Source organism: Schistocerca serialis, chromosome 1 (assembly GCF_023864345.2).
Source record: "Schistocerca serialis cubense isolate TAMUIC-IGC-003099 chromosome 1, iqSchSeri2.2, whole genome shotgun sequence".
In the NCBI taxonomy this organism is placed as follows: domain Eukaryota; kingdom Metazoa; phylum Arthropoda; class Insecta; order Orthoptera; family Acrididae; genus Schistocerca; species Schistocerca serialis.
This window is the reverse complement of record NC_064638.1, coordinates 88,078,064-88,095,485: the sequence shown is the minus strand read 5'-3', so window position 1 is coordinate 88,095,485 and position 17,422 is coordinate 88,078,064. Positions and strand designations below refer to the sequence as shown.

At 49.1% G+C, this 17,422-nt stretch overlaps 1 protein-coding gene across 2 annotated transcripts in view; it reads right to left on the bottom strand.

The window, feature by feature from the left end:
• LOC126462281 (pyruvate dehydrogenase E1 component subunit alpha, mitochondrial-like) overlaps positions 1-16,802 on the bottom strand; it is a 107,305-nt gene extending 90,503 nt beyond the window's left edge. Inside the window, exon 1 of one of the 2 annotated variants that reach the window (XM_050096061.1) lies at positions 16,653-16,802. In XM_050096061.1, the coding sequence (XP_049952018.1) occupies positions 16,653-16,703 (51 nt within the window). In that variant the 5' untranslated portion in view covers positions 16,704-16,802. The remainder of the gene's footprint in view (positions 1-16,652) is intronic. The other variant, XM_050096060.1, reaches the window with a different exon arrangement.
• Positions 16,803-17,422: the final 620 nt, after the last annotated feature.

Genomic DNA, 17,422 nt, shown 5'->3' with positions numbered 1-17,422 from the left:
ACTGAGGTTATGCCATTCCATCTCCCAAAGCTGCAAATCCTTGTGGCATAGTACTGAATGCAGATCAGTTGCAGAGAAACAGATCTCCTTAAGAGGTTTCCATGTAGCCTATTTGGCCAGCCAGTCGGCAAGTTTGTTGCCTGGGATGCAGACATGACCTGGGGTCCAGACAAACACCACTGAACGACTAAACCGTTCTAGGCATAGATGGACTCCTGGATGGTCCCTACCAAAGGATGACGAGGATAGCACTGTTTGATAGCTTGTAGGCTGCTCAAAGAGTCAGTACACAGAAGAAACGACTCACCAGGGCATGAATGGATGTGCTCAAGAGCATGGGATGTAGCCACCAGCTCGGCAGTGAAAACACTGCAGCCATCGGGCAAGGAACGCTGTTCAATATGTCCTCCATGGACATACACAAAACCAACATAATCATCAGCCATCGAGCCGTCAGTGTAAACCACTTCATGGCCTCAGTACATGTGAAGAATTGAGAGGAATTGGCAGCGGAGAGCCACAGGGTTAACTGAGTCCTTAGGGCCATGTGAAAGGTTGGTTGGTTGGTTGGTTTGGGGGATTAAAGGGACCAGACTGCTACGGTCATCGGTCCCTTTGTTCAAGGACTAAAAAAAACACCCACAGAGAATAAAAAACGAGTAACAGAATAGAGCACAGACGACACTGAACAAGAGAAACGGAGACAGAGACCAGACAAAACGAACTAAAAGCACACAGAGTGTGACGGTGGTTGGCCGACCAGAGAAATAAAAAAGGAAAAGCCAACCACTTGAAACACATTAAAAATGCAGTTTAAAACCGGAGGCGAAAGGCCAGAATCAACACAAAACAATAAGATAAAAACAGAAACACTCAGATTAAAGAATAAAAACCCCCTGCCCGAATAAAACGTAAAACGAAGTCAGCCATAGCCGAGTCATCTGTTAAAAGAGCAGGGAGCGAGTCAGGCAGTGCGAACGACTGCCTGAGCGCAGCTAAAAACGGACACGCCAATAAAACATGAGCCACGGATAAAACGGAGCCGCAGCGACAGAGAGGCGCGTCCTCACGGCGCAATAAGTGGCCGTGCGTAAGCCGAGTGTGCCCAATGCGCAGCCGGCAGAGGACAACAGACTCCTTGCGAGAGACCCGCAAGGAGGAGCGCCACACACCGGTAGCCCCCTTGATGGCCCGAAGTTTGTTGCGTGAAGGCAGGGCGCGCCATTCAGTGTCCCAAAGGTCCAGAATTTTGCGGCGTAGGAACGCTCGCAAATCTGTCTCCGGGAGGCCAACGTCCAGAGATGGTGCACTAGTCGCCTCTTTCGCCAGCCGGTCAACATGCTCGTTGCCGGGGATCCCAACATGGCCTGGGGTCCACACGAAGACCGCAGAGCGGCCGCAACGCGCAAGAGTATGCAGGGACTCATGGATAGCCATCACCAGACGGGAACGAGGAAAACACTGGTCGAGTGCTCGTAAACTGCTCAGGGAATCGCTACAGATAACGAAGGACTCACCTGAGCAGGAGCGGATATACTCTAGGGCTCGAAAGATGGCGACCAGCTCAGCAGTGTAAACGCTGCAGCCAGCCGGCAAGGAACGTTGTTCGGAATGGTCCCCGAGAGTGAGTGCATAACTGACTCGACCAGCAACCATCGAGCCGTCGGTGTAAACAATGTCAGGGCCCTGATACGTGGCCAGGATGGAAGAAAAGCGGCGGCGGAAGGCCTCTGGAGGGACTGAGTCCTTCGAGCCCTGTGCCAAGTCTAGCCGAAGGCAAGGGCGAGGAACGCACCACGGGGGTGTACGCAGAGGTGCCCAGAAAGGAGGTGGAACAGGGACAAGCCCAAGCCCGGAGAGAAGCTCCTTGACGCGTATGGCGATCGGACAACCCGACCGGGGCCGACGTTCCGGCAGATGGACGACTGACTGCGGGAACAGGAGACGATAGTTAGGATGCCCGGGCGAGCTTAGAACATGGGCAGCATAAGCGGCCAGCAAACGTTGGCGTCGGAACCGCAGTGGAGGGACACCTGCCTCCACGAGTAAGCTGTCCACAGGGCTGGTGCGGAAAGCACCAGTGGCAAGGCGTATCCCGCTGTGGAGAATTGGGTCCAGCACCCGCAACGCAGACGGGGATGCTGAGCCATATGCCAGGCACCCATAATCCAGACGGGACTGGATTAACGCCTGGTAGAGCCGTAACAGGGTAGAGCGGTCGGCTCCCCAGCGGGTGTGGCTCAAACATCGCAGTGCATTGAGATGCCGCCAACACGTCTGTTTGAGCTGCCGGATATGAGGCAGCCAAGTCAACCGGGCATCGAAAACCACCCCCAAAAACCTGTGTGATTCCACCACCGAAAGAAGTTCGCCGTTAAGAGAAAGCTGCGGCTCCGGGTGGACAGTACGTCGCCGGCAGAAATGCATAACGCAAGTCTTGGCTGCCGAAAACTGAAACCCATGCGCTACAGCCCAAGACTGCGCCCTACGGATAGCGCCCTGTAGCTGACGTTCAACAGCTGCAATGCCAGTAGAGCTGTAGTAAAGGCAGAAGTCGTCAGCATACAGGGAAGCGGAGACAGAGTTTCCCACGGCCGCAGCAAGACCGTTAATGGCTATTAAAAACAGACAGACACTTAAAACGGAACCGTTCTCCTGGACGTGGGAGGAACTATACGAGGCCGCGACTTGCACGCGGAAGGTACGACACGACAGAAAATTGCGGATAAAAATCGGCAGAGGACCCCGAAGACCCCATCCATGAAGCGTAGAAAGGATGTGATGACGCCACGTCGTATCGTACGCCTTCCGCATGTCGAAAAAGACAGCGACCAGGTGCTGACGGCGGGAAAAGGCAGTACGGATGGCCGACTCCAGGCTCACCAGATTGTCGGCGGCGGAGCGGCCTTTACGGAACCCACCCTGAGATGGAGCCAGAAGGCCCCGAGACTCCAGTACCCAATTCAAGCGCCGGTTCACCATCCGTTCAAGCAACTTGCAAAGAATGTTGGTGAGGCTAATGGGACGGTAGCTGTCCACCTCCAGAGGGTTCTTTCCAGGTTTCAAAACAGGGATGACAATGCCTTCCCGCCATTGCGACGGAAACTCCCCCTCGACCCAAAGACGGTTGTAAAGATCGAGAAGGCACCGCTGGCAGTCCACTGAAAGGTGTTTCAGCATCTGACAGTGGATGCCATCTGGCCCAGGAGCGGTATCAGGGCAAGCAGCTAGGGCACTGCGAAATTCCCACTCACTAAATGGAGCATTGTAAGATTCTGGGTGGTTGGTGCGAAACGAAAGGCTCCGACGTTCCATCCGCTCTTTAATGGAGCGGAAGGCCTGGGGGTAATTCGCAGAAGCGGAACTCATAGCAAAATGCTCTGCTAAGCGATTTGCAATGACGTCAGAGTCAGTACAAATGGCTCCATTCAGTGAGAGCGCAGGGACGCTGACAGGTGGCCGATAGCCGTAGACGCGTCGAATCTTGGCCCAGACCTGCGATGGAGTGACATGGAGGCCAATTGTGGACACATACCGCTCCCAGCACTCCTTCTTGCCTTGGCGGATAAGGAGGCGGGCCCGCGCACGCAGCCGTTTGAAGGCGATAAGGTGGTCGAGGGAGGGATGTCGCTTGTGACGCTGGAGCGCCCGCCGGCGATCTTTAATCGCTTCAGCGATCTCAGGCGACCACCAAGGCACAGCCTTCCGCCGAGGGGACCCACAGGAATGGGGAATGGCAGATTCGGCGGCAGTAACGATGCCGGTGGTGACCGATTGAACCACCGCATCAATGTCATCGGTAGAGAGAGGCTCAAAAGCGGCAGTGGAGGAGAACAAGTCCCAGTCAGCCTTATTCATAGCCCATCTGCTAGGGCGCCCAGAAGAGTGGCGCTGTGGTAGTGACAAAAAGATCGGAAAGTGGTCACTACCACACAGGTCGTCATGCACACTCCATTGGACAGACGGTAAGAGGCTATGGCTACAGATTGAAAGGTCAATGGCGGAGTAGGTGCCATGCGCCACACTGAAGTGTGTGAAGGCACCATCATTTAACAGCGAGAGATCGAGCTGCGACAATAAATGCTCAACGATGGCGCCTCGACCTGTTGCCACTGACCCACCCCACAGAGGGTTATGGGCGTTGATGTCGCCCAAGAGCAAGAAAGGTGGCGGCAATTGGGCGATCAGTGCAGCCAGGACATGCTGCGAGACATCACCATCCGGTGGAATGTAAAGACTGCAGACGGTAACAGCCTGTGGCGTCCACACGTGTACAGCGACAGCCTCTAAAGGCGTCTGGAGAGGGACAGACTCGCTGTGCAGAGTGTGAAGGACATATATGCAGCCGCCACCAGACACCCTTTCATAAGCTGCTCGGTTCTTATAATAACCCCGATAGCCATGGAGGCGGGGGTTCGCATTGCTGGAAACCAAGTTTCCTGGAGAGCAATGCAGAAGAAAGGGTGAAGGCTGATAAGTTGGCGGAGCTCAGCTAGATGGTGGAAGAAACCGCTGCAGTTCCACTGGAGAATGGTGTTGTCCATGGCTGGGAAAGGCGTGACGGGACTGGGAAGGCAGATTACGTCCTCAGCGGACGCCAGGATCTCCACCTCGTCCTCAGACGCAGATCTGGAAGGTGGCAGTGGGGTGGCTGCCACTGCGAGTTCCTTGGGCTTAGAGCTCTTCTTCTTTGATTTCCCACGCTGCTCCTTGGGTTTAACTGGCTGGGAGGGCTTCACCGATTCAGTCTCCGGGACTGAGGAGGATCGTGAAGCCCGTCGACCAGCTGATTGCGGGCACTTACGCCACTGTCGGTCGTCAGCCTTCCCACTGGTGGAAACCTGGGAAGGGAGGGACCCGAGGGACCCCTTGCGAGCGTGAGAAGCCGAAGAAGTTGGACACTTCTCCAGCTTAGAAGCAGGGACGGACGTCCCTGATGGGGGGGATGGTGTTGCCCCTGAGGTAGGTGGCGCAGGAGCAACCCGGTGGGTAGAGCCCCCCACTGGCAAGGGGGCAGGAGGAGTTGTACCACTCAGCGATCCGGCCGGAAGTCGTGAAACTGATGGGGCGAGCACAGGTGTTGTAGCGGCGGCGTAGGATGACGTCATTCGCACGGGATGTAATCGGACGTATTTCCTTTTGGCCTCAGTATAAGTCAGTCGATCCAGGGTCTTATATTCCATGATTTTGCGTTCTTTCTGGAGGATTCTGCAGTCTGGCGAGCAAGGTGAATGGTGCTCCCCGCAGTTGACACAGATGGGAGGCGGGGCACATGGAGTATCGGGATGAGACGGGCGTCCGGAATCTCGACATGTGAGGCTGGAAGTGCAGCAGGAAGACATATGGCCAAACTTCCAGCACTTGAAGCACCGCATCGGGGGAGGAATATAGGGCCTGACGTCACATCGGTAGACCATCACCTTGACCTTTTCCGGTAACGTATCACCCTCGAAGGCCAAGATGAAGGCACTGGTAGCTATCTGATTTTCCTTCGGACCCCGATGAACGCGCTGGACGAAATGTACACCTCTGCGCTCTAAGTTGGCGCGCAGCTCGTCATCAGACTGCAAAAGAAGGTCCTTATGGTAAATAACTCCCTGGACCATATTTAAACTCTTATGTGGTGTGATCGTAACAGCAACATCCCCCAACTTGTCACAAGCAAGTAACCGTCGTGACTGGGCAGAGGATGCCGTTTGGATCAGGACCGATCCAGAGCGCATTTTTGACAAGCCCTCCACCTCCCCAAACTTGTCCTCTAAATGCTCGACGAAGAACTGAGGCTTTGTGGAGAGAAAAGACTCCCCATCAGCTCTCGTACAAACTAAGAATCGGGGCGAATAAGTGCTACTGCCATCCTGAGATTTACGTTCCTCCCACGGCGTGGCCAGAGAGGGGAACGTTTTCGGATTGTACTTTTCAGCATTAAATTGAGCCCGAGAACGCTTAGAGACTGCTGGCGGCTGGCCGCCAGCGAGAGATGATGTACCACGCTTCATTGCGGGTCATCCGCCCTGATGCCACCTACTCCGACCAAGGGCCCTCCCCACGGGCGCCACCCAGCCGCAGCAATAGCCACCTGGCAGGACGGCCATTGCCAGGAGTCCTGATGCCCCAAGGAGATGGGCATCTACTCCTTGGCATACGTGGGGAGTTAACGGCGCAGGCATCAGTAGAGCGATCCCTGTGTTGTCAGGGGGCTACAACCAAGAGGGTACATGGCGGCCCCACCACAACGGGCTGGCTACCGTGCTGGATCTTAGGTGCAAAAATGGCCAAGGTCGTCGTCGCAGTTAAAAGAAACACTGCAGAGTGGAGCGTGGTAATCGTCCAAGAGATCGAAAACGAGCGGGACACCATTGCAACGACGAGAAAGACGGCTAAAGGTCTAATTGCACGACGGATACAGTGCACCATGTAAGGCGCCCTTCCCCAAGTGGCTCGCTCTTCGGAATAATTTAGAAAGATGGAGGTCAAACCCGAGAGGGGACCATCACATAAGGCCGAAAAATGTGAGACTCCTTTTAGTCGCCTCTTACGACAGGCAGGAATACCACGGGACTATTCTAACCCCCGAACCCGCAGGGGGACATGTGAAAGGTCCAAGCGAAGCCACGGCCTAGGCGTACACCATGGAGGTGTACATGAATGTACCTCAAGCATAGGTGGAAAAGGTAAGGACTCCAGTTCCGAAAGAAGGGATTGGAAACCAACTGCAATTGGGAGCTCTGACCTGGGCTGCTGATGTGGGAGATGAACCACTGTGGGTGGGAAAAGGAGCTGGTAATTCGGATGGACAGGAGAACTACCAACATGTGCCACGTAATTGGATGAATGGAATGACGCTGACAGAAGCGCATAACAAATGACTTTGCGGCCGAAAATTGGAAACCATGGGCTAGAGCCCATGACTGCGCCTTGTGGATGGCTCCCTGTAGGCGCCGCTCAGCAACACCAGTACTGGGTGGAGCAGACTCGTGGGGCACAAGATTACCAGTGGTAAAGCGACCTTGGCAGAAGCCACCCTGACATGGAGCCAGTAGGCCTTGTGACTCCAGGACCCAACCCAACCGCCAGCACACCATACGTTCCAGCAGCTTACAAAGAGTGGTGGTGAGGCTGATGGGCCGATAGCTATCCACATAAAGTGGGTTTTTACCGGGTTTGAGCACAGTAATGATGGAAAGATGCATTGCACCAGATCTGGTTGAAGATGATGAGGAGATGTTGCTTGTAATCAGATGAAAGAGGTTTAATTGTCTGACTGTGGATCCGATCTGGCCCCGGAGCTGGGTCGGGGCAATGTGCTAGGGCACTGAGGAGCTCCCACTCTGTAAATGAAGCATTATAGGATTCACTGTGGCATGTAGTGAACGAGAGGACTTTCCCTTCCAGCCGCCATTAGAGTGCGAAAGGCTGGGGGGGTAGTTCTCCAATGCAGAGACTCCAGCTTAGTGCCCAGCCAAGTGCTCTGCAATAGTGTTCGTGTCTGTAGATAACATGCCATTTATGTTAACAACAGGAACACTTATTGGGGCCTGGTACCCGAAAACACATCTGATCTTTGCCCAGACTTGGGAAGGTGATGTATGGCACCCAATGGTCAAGACGTATCTTCCCGGTACTCCTGCTTCTGTCATTTGATAAGTTGGTGAACGCGGGCACAGAGCTGTTTCAAGGCTATGAGGAGCTCCAGGGAAGGGTGCCACTTATGCCGCTGTAGAGCTCGCTGTTGCTCTTCAATTGCTTCAGTGACTTCCGGAGGCCACCAAAGGACTACCTTTCGCCTGGGGCACCATAAGGAGCGAGGGATCATGTTTTCTGCCACAGAAACTACTGTTGGCGTCACCTGCTCAACCATCACATTGATGTTACCATGTGGGGGAGACCCAACAGTGACAGAAGTGAGGGCTTCCCAGTCCGCCTAGTTTAAAGCCCATCTGGGCAGGTGTCCGTGGGCCTGATGCCGGGGCAGTGGGAGGAAGATGGGAAAGGGGTCACTACCACACAAGTCGTCATGTACTCTCCATTGGATAGATGGGAGAAGTCCTGGGCTGCAAATTGATAAATCAATGGCCGAGTAACTATTATGAACCACACTGAAATGTGTGGCGGACCCAGTATTTAAGAAGCAGAGGTCGAATTGCGACAGTAAAGTTTCGACATCTCTGCCTCGGCCAGTGAGCGTGGTACCACCCCACAAGGGGTTATGGGAATTAAAATCTTCCAGAAGTAGGAAAGGTTTAGGGAGTTGATCAATCAGTGCAGCTAATACATTCAGAGGTACTGCACCATCTGGAAGAAGATATACATTGCAGACAGTTATTTCCTGTGTCGTCCTTATACTGACAGCAACAGCTTCAAGAGGGGTTTGAAAGGGTACAGTTTCACTACAGACTGAGCTTAGGACATAAACGCAAACCCCACCCGACACTTGATTTAGTCGCTATGGTTCCTGTAATATCCCTTATAGCCGTGGAGGGCAGCTGTCCGCATTGCCAGGAACCAGGTTTCCTGGAGGACAATGCAGAAAGCAGGTGTAAAGTTTAACAGTTGCCATAGCTCAGCCAGGCGGTGGAAAAAACCGACACAATTCCACTGGAGGATGACATCGTGTGACTGGGAAGGCATGGAGCATCCAATGAGGCAGTTTACGCCTCAGGGTCACCTGCTGCCACCGACTTATTGCCTGAGCAGTCTATATCCATTGTGTCCAAGGGTCTGGCGAGATCAAGGTCCTTGGTGGACGCCAGAATCTCCACCTCATCCACAGACGCACAGCTTGTAGGGAGCAGTGGTGTGGGTGCAACCGTAGGTCTCTTGGTCTTGGGGATCTTCTTTTTGGATCTTTCTCGCTGTTCCTCGGGTTTTTCTGGCTGGGAGGATTTCACTGATTCAGTCTCCAGGACTGAGGATGAGCGCGAAGCCCTTCAATCAGCTGCCACTGGCGGGTGTCATCTTTCCCACTAGCAGAAACCTGGGAAGGGAGTGACCCAAGGGACCCCCTCCTAGCGACAGGAGCCGAAGGAGTTGTACGCTTCTCCAGCTTAAAAGTGGGGACTGACGTCCCCGATGGTTGGGGGAGTGTTGCTCCTGAAGTAGGTGGTGCAGGAGCAACAGGGAGGGAGGGAAGTGTCCCCCCCCCCCCCCCCACCTTCAAGGGGGCAGGTGCAGACTTACAGCCCTGAGAAGTGACTGAGGTTGGTGGAGCTGATGCGGCTAGAACTGTTGTAGCGGCAGCTTAAGATTGTGTCATGCACACCGGATGTAGGCATTCAAATTTCCTCTTAGCCTCAGTGTTGGTCAATCAGTCTAGGGTCTTGTACTCCATGATTTTCCTTTCTTTCTGGAGAATCCTGCAGTCTGATGAGCAAGGCGAATGGCGCTCTCTGCAGTTTACACAGATGGGAGGCGGGGCACGTGGAGTTTTGGGATGTGACATGTGACGCTGGAAGTACAGCGTGAACACTTATGGCCAAATTTCCAGCATTTAAAGTACCGCATTGGGGGAGCGATACAGGGCTTTACATCACAGTGGTAGACCATCACCTTGACCTTCTTGGGTAATGTATGAGCCTCGAAGGCCAAGATGAAGGCACCAGCGGCAATCTGATTATCCCTCGGACCCTGGTGGACACGCCGAACGAAATGTACAACTCGCCACTCTAAATTGGTGCGCAGCTCATTGTCAGACTGCAGAAGAAGGTCCCTGTGAAATATGTTACCCTGGTCCATATTTAAGCTCTTGTGGGGCGTGATGGTTACAGAAACATCCCCCAGCTTGTCAAAAGCAAGTAATGCCTGTGACTGGGCAGAGGATGCTGTTTTGATCAAGACTGTCCTAGATCACATTTTGGACAAACCCTCCACCTCCCCAAACTTTTCCTCTAAATGCTCAACAAAAAATTGAGGCTTCGTCATTATGAAAGATTCCCCATCTGCTCTCGAACATACAAGGTACTGGGGCGAGTAAGAGCTGCTGCCATCCTCAGCCTGATGTTCTTCCCATGGTGTGGCCAGAGAGGGGAACAATTCAGGGCCGGACTTCTCTGTGTTGAATTGAGCCCGTGAACACTTACAGATTGCTGGTGTTTGATGATCTACACTTCATCATGTGGCATCCACCCTGCTGCCACCCACCCTGACCAGGGATCCTCCCCATGTGTGCCACCCAGCCACAGCAAAGGCCACCTGGTAGGAGAGCCATTGCCAGGAGTCCCGATGCTCCAGGGGGGTGTAAATCTACCGTTTGGCATACATGGGGAGTTAACGGTGCAGGCATCAGCAGAGTGATCCCTGTGGGGTCAGGGGGCTACAACCAACAGGGTACATGGCGGCTCCACCACAACAGACTTGCTACTGTGCTGGATATCAGGTGCAAACAAGTCCATTACCATCGTCAGCACAATAAATGATACTGCACAGTGGATGCAGGGTGACCTTGCACAACAGCTGTACAATGAGAATGGGCGGAAGTGCAGATCCACATCGACATAGGACGTGAAAGGTCTCAGTGCACAATGGACACAATGCACCACGTAAGTCACCTTCCCCAATTGACTTGCTCTCTGGGAAAATTTTGAAATATGGAGGTCAAACCCCACAGAGGACCATTACATAAAGGCCGAAACATGTGAGACTCCTTCAAGTCGCCTCTTACAACAGGTAGGAATACCTCTAGCCTATTCCAACTGCCGGACCTGCGGGGAGGGGGGATAAAATTGAACCTGGCATGAATAAGGTTGAGTTAAATGATATTGTAGCATTTTACAAGATAAAAACTCCACACTATCAGGTCAATGAACTGGCTACTGATAAGGCCATAATTTAATCAGGCTTCCTCCATATCATGCTCTCATTTAAATCCTATTGTGAATGTATGAGGGCAGGTGAAAGGTAGTGTGGCAAAAAACAACAAGAAGTTTAGCTCAGTGACATTAAAATGCTGACAAAAGAAGCCATAGTGAATGTTACTTCAGAGGACTGGCCTTGAGTTGTCAGCCATACGAAGAAGGTAGCTGAGGAGACTTGGATTCATGAAGGACTGCTGGAAGATTGAAGAGGTGGCAACTTCAATTGGGGCCAGTACATTCCGAGGAAGAGGACAGTGACGGTTCTTCCCTTGGGTCACTCCATTTACACCGTAACTGTGAGTGTGTATAAATGATCATTTGATTTAACTTCTCTGTTCATTACTATCATTTCTCTGCCACCAAAAAATGTTTGCCTGGGAGCAGCTAAAATCTGCGATGTAAGGTAGGTGTGGCCTTATTGCTGCCCAATGGAGCGCTCAGCACATGCCGACAACACCGCTGCCCCTACTCGCCCAGTGCGGAACTACCAAAAGTCGCAACTAATTTTAAACACTCTATAAAACGACATCATCCTATATGCAGCTGGGCTAATACGAGCTTATTGTGATGTGAGGGCCAAGATGAAGTCTACCACATTATTGGGTGAGGTTTAATGTCCTGGAGTTTGTACCCCTGGAGAAAAGACTATTGTGCACATTGAAGTGATACTACATGCTGAAAGACAGTGACATGAAGATCATCTGGGGAAACACAATGACTAGTAGGCCAAGGGAGGAGAGCTGCAGCCTTTGCAGCAGCATCAGCAGCCTCATTCCCTGGCACGCCAACGTGACCAGGAACCCACAGGAACACTATACTGGCTCCCCCCCCCCCCCCCCACACACACACACACACACACAAGCCAGTGAAGACATTCCATATGTACTGGGTGGCATAGAGCTCTGCAGTAAAAATTGAGCAGTGGTCAAGGAGCTGATATTGAAAAGGATCATCACCAAGTACAAAGGCACACTCGACACCACTATCCGTGTAGACGAAGACACTGTCCCCAAGCCTTGTGTGAATTGTGTGAAGTGAGAGAAACTCACTGCAATACACCAGGAATAGTGTCCTTAAGAAGCAAATGGAGTCCGATATTAACAAGTACCTCAGCACAAAGCCAGGGCAGCGAAGAGTTTGCACACATGGTGAACATGGCATGAAGCATAAAGCTGTTAAAGCAGCAAACGAAAGTGAACACCATCAGGCTACAGAGAAGAAGGCGCAGCCCATCCTGTGTTCAAGGGAATTGTCAAAAAAAGGGAGCATAGGATGGGAGACTGGGCACAGAAGATACATGCTCATGTAATGACTGAGGAGAACATCCTGCCATTACGATAACGGTAAGTCAATAGGCTCAGCATAAAGACACCCAATGCGTCTAGTATAGAAGCGCCAGCGGTTAAACATATTCTGTAATGATGGATGGTGTTAAGATGATGTAAGATAGATGGATATGCAGATGTAAAAACACGGCCTTTTAAAAGTTCTCAGATAAAAAGGCGCAGGCAACTCCGGAAGCCCCACTTGTAAATAATATGGAAGATTCCTGTCATCCAGCAAGTGTCATACACCTTCTCCAGTCACAATATGGCACTTCCACAAAAAATTGTTCATAATATGAGTTGACAAGGTAATGAGATGATCAACTGTAGAGCGGCACTTATGGAATCCACATTGTGCAATAGTGAGTAGACGCAGACTCTAGCAACCACACCAGCCGACCATTAATCATACATTCCATTACCTTGAAGACACTACTGGTGAGGAAATTGGGCGGCAGCTAGGAGGACGGCTTTTGTCCTTACCAGGCTCAGGTATGGGAATGACAATGGCTTCTTGCCGGCAACTGGGAAATATGCCATCTGTCCAAATGCAGTTATGTGTACGAATGAGAAAGCAAAAGCCATAAGAGATATGTGCTGCAACACCAGAATGTTAATGCCATGCAGTCCCGGAATAGTCCGGGATGAAGATAGCGTATGTTTAACCACCCTCAGTAAAAGCAGTACTGTAACGTTCACAATTCTGGGAGGAGAAAGATATTGTCCTTGCCTCTGTTACCCATTTCAGAAGGAAAAAGGCAGGATGGTAGTGGATGTAACTCTAAATGTCTGCAAAATATCAGCCCAAGGTGTTGGGGATATAAAAGGGGGCTAAAATGACATTGTTTGCTATGGCCAGACTAGAAACCAGGGTGTGAACCGCAGTTCCTGAAAGCTAACAGAGATTACCCCAAAGAGAAGAGGGAGTAAAACTGTTACAAGAGCTTTGAAAATAAAGCCCTCAAGCCTGTTTGTTATCCTCGAAAATGGCTTTTAAAACTGTGGAGAGCTAGTCTCCATGTGCGGATTGTGTCACAGCATGCCTCAATCCACCAGAGGATTGGGGTACGTCATGGCAAGGAAGAGATGCAAGGTATGGGACATTCTGTGGCAGTAAGTGTATTGCTTGTAAGGTATTCTACCTGGTCATCAATGCAAGGAAAATGGCTTTCATCAAAAGTGGCCAGTGAGGAGTAGAGCTGCCAGTCAGATTTGGAAAGCTGCCACTTGGCTGGACACCCAGATGGGACAAGCATCAGCAAACGAATGACACCTGTGAAATGGTCAGGCAAGTGTGTGTCAGAGAATGAGCTACTTGAGATGATGAGCAAGCTGAGCAGTATGAATTGAATGGTCAAAGTGGGAAAAGGAGTGTGTGGAATTGGAAAGAAATGTGGGTGTACCCATGTTCAAACAGATTAGACTGAGCTGGCTGGAGATATCTACTAGGAGGGAGCCCTTCTGATAAGGGCATGGAGAACCCCAAAGGAGCATGTAATTTCCCACTCTGGGTTTAAATATTTCTGTGATGCATTTGTATTGACTAAAGAATTCTGTAAATAATCATTCATCTCTCCTATGAATATTTGCTACTCTACCATTAACATGATTTGGTAACTGCCAAAGAGCAATGAATGGGATTTAAAAATAAGCCAAATGAGAATTTTTAACACACTTTTATCATGGATAAATCTCAATATGGTGTACACACATATGATACTATGATTGAAGAGGGGGGCGGGAGACGTAAGGCGCTATGATTGGGGAGGGAGGCAGGGGTGGGGGGAGAGAGATATTAGCTACATAAATGAGAAATTGATATCTTTATTATTATTCCAGAATTTCATTCACGTACTACATTGGCCCTGTATTTAGTCAAAAGTTCTTTTTAGATAGCTCATACTCAAATGGACCGGAAAACTCACGGCGAACCTCTACACTAAAAACACACACAAAAAAGAAAGAGTAAGTATGCTACTACTTGCCAGTATCTTGGACATCAACATTCTTGATTGCATCTGGAAAGGCAATATACGAAAAAAAAGTCACTTTAACAAGGAAAATTTATACACATTTACAGTATAGTTTCAGCAACTGATTACTTTTCATGACATGCTAGCCTTCATCACGTGAAATGTTGCTAATTATTGATGAAATAGTTGTGTTACATTAAAGAGCCATTAAACTTACACTTGTCTCTCTAGTAGCATATAACACAGTACAATCATTTACATATATAATAGTGGAAGCTCATTGCAGTGTGAATTCCGTATCACACCTATGCACTGAAAAGCAGTACCACCCCTTGACCATTCAATGATTGTACGAAAGTGCAGCGAACTGGTCAGGCCAAAGTGCTCATCCTACAGTATACAGGCTGTGCTCAATATGACTGAGGATTGGAAATCAGGTTTCTGCTTCCACCATATTCAACAAACCAAAACCACTTTTAGGTAATGAGACAACCATACAGTTGTCAAAAGAAAACAGAGCTTAGAGACCTTTTTCATCATTGAGGGTATCATCATCCACTTTAACTCTCTGAATAGTGGCAAGTTGGTGTAAGGTGTTAAACTATACACATGACAAAAGTTGTTAAGCCAATGGTAATTATGTATCTATTCTGACAGAGTAAACCCATGATGAGGTAGTCCACTGTGTCCTCCATTTACACAGGCAGAGTGATCAACACTTCTGTCCTTTGCGACAAGCCCACAATCAAATGCGAAAACATATAACCTATCTTGCCTCCAATTTAGCAAGTACAAGGTTTATCAACAGTTTCCATGTGTGGTGCAGTAAACAATTTCATTTCCCTGACATCATCTGTAATTCAGCTGTTCATTACAGATTTCTGTACCTGTCCTGACTACTTTGCATTTTCTACAAGACACGATTTACGATAACTGAATATGAGCTGAAGTAAATTTCAGTATTATTTATGAAAAGGGAAACAGAAAATGTTTCAAACACTGATGAAGCAAGAATTTAACTCATACACATTTCAATCACTGCAAACATACAACAGGACACTGAACACAGTCACCATTTCTGCTGTCATAGAAATTGAACAAACTGTAAAACATGTAGCACACTGTATTCAAGAAAATGAGTTGCAGATCTGGTGTGAAAACATTTTGTAACATAATGGCTTAAAATCAAACTTTTAATTGTTAATCCACAAGACCTTCCAAGAGTTAGGACCTTCATCTCTGGAAGGAAGAAATGATGCCAGGGTTTATCCTTCCATCAACACCAAGTGCTTTGTAGACAGAACACATGCTTAGGTTGGGGAAGGAGGTCTGTCTTGCCATTGCAATGTAACCATCCAGAGATTTCCCTTAAGCAATTTAGTAAAATTATGGGAAACACAATTATTGATGGCCTGACAGGAATTATATGACTGTCTTCCACAATATGAGCATTGTCTTACCACTGCATCACCTCCTTCATTCCTAATCTTTGTGAAAGTTACACAGTAGACACTCTTTGTGGTTTAGGCCTACGTGTGATATGTCATTAGATAATATGTATCAAAATATTCGTCCGAGACTATATTTGACATAGGCGCTCTGATTTTACTGCAGTTTCTACTGTCAGTTTCAGTGTTGGCAGGTAAACAAACATGTTATCGACGTTAAGTTTCAGGGTGAGGGCAATTGGCAGCTCACGTCTCCTGCATATTCTCAGTATTACTGGTAAGCCTTCAACATTCCAACACGCTCTCGCCTCTTCGCTATTCCATACACCGTCTTCACTGGCATCGAAGTCCATACATGAAATAAATCTTCAAACAAAAAACCTGGCAGTTGGTACAAAAGGATTGGCATATGCCATCCACTTTATCACATTATGTAAGCTTGTACTTAGATGACCAGAATATCGTTAATAAACAAATGTAGCTACATTGCTGGCATAAGTCACTGTAAAAACAAAAACACACACAGGGGACGTAACTTATTCGCATATGGCACATGCGTGTATATAATTTCTGAAGACTAATTCGCTCAATTAAAATAAATGTTGTCCACATAATCATAAAAAAATACTGCATTTTGATATAATTTGCGCAAATTGATGTAGTAAGAGCAACTTTACATATTACTATGATTAAGTCAAGCTAAAAGAAATGCCCTCTGCTTACATGTGTGAGTTTTTGTGCTTACCAGCCTATTCTTCAGTGTCATTAAATAAAGAACCTCCACTACATGGAGCTCACGAATTCGTTTCGCGGGTAATGAATTCCTCTCGACAACGAACACAATAATTTTACATACTTGATTTCTTACGGTGCTGAAAGTTTACACGACAGACGGGCTAATATTCGTTCTAAGAACAAGCACAAAGTCTTTAAGACAGGGTTTCCAGGATTTTCTGGTATTAAGAAGATTTGCGCTGGTGAAATTACTGTAACAGGAAACTTTCAGTAGAAATGTCACTTTACCACATGTACAGTAGAATTTTCAGTACTAACCTGCCGCTGTGAAGTCCCGCTACACAAGATCCGGACGCCCCGCTGCAACATCACTAACAGCAGTTACAAACTCACACTCACAACACGCAACACCCACGCCACAAGCACACTCCACTCTGGGAAACACACTGACACCAATAAAAAAAAAAAAATCTATCTCCAAGGTGACATTAAAACCTCTGCGTAAACGATATTCCTTGAGCAATCCACAGAGATGCTACACGCCCACATCTACGGATCACAGACTCCAAGGGAAGGAAGTTCGAACCTCCTTGCTCGAAAGTACCAGTGATCTCTTGTCTCAACTATAGAGTATAAATACCTATGAAGTGAGGGTTCGGATGCGCAGAATGACAATTTCGTCCTGCTCCTGATGAAGTCACGTGATTTTGGGACGGAATGTTAATTACATTAAGTCTAGTTTACACGACGACACTAGGTTGCAGGCAACTGCGCTACCGGCCACTGCGCATGTGCGCCGCGCGTTTGCGCAACTCGTTGGTGAAACTAAACACTTTCGGCGTGTTCCAACTTTGGCGACACTAGTTGCATGAGTTTTGGGGTTATGTGTGTTCGTAGAGTATACACAAACTGAAATAGGAAGTGGGGAACGGAGAATAATGTTTGCGTTTTGGATATCTGTGCTTTGCATAGGTGTTTGCGGGATTTCAGTGATGCTGATTACTAAAATAAGCAACATATTACTGCTGCTGAGACCGTCATGTGCGATCATAACATAGATGGTTTGACAATATCTGAGCTGCAGGGTA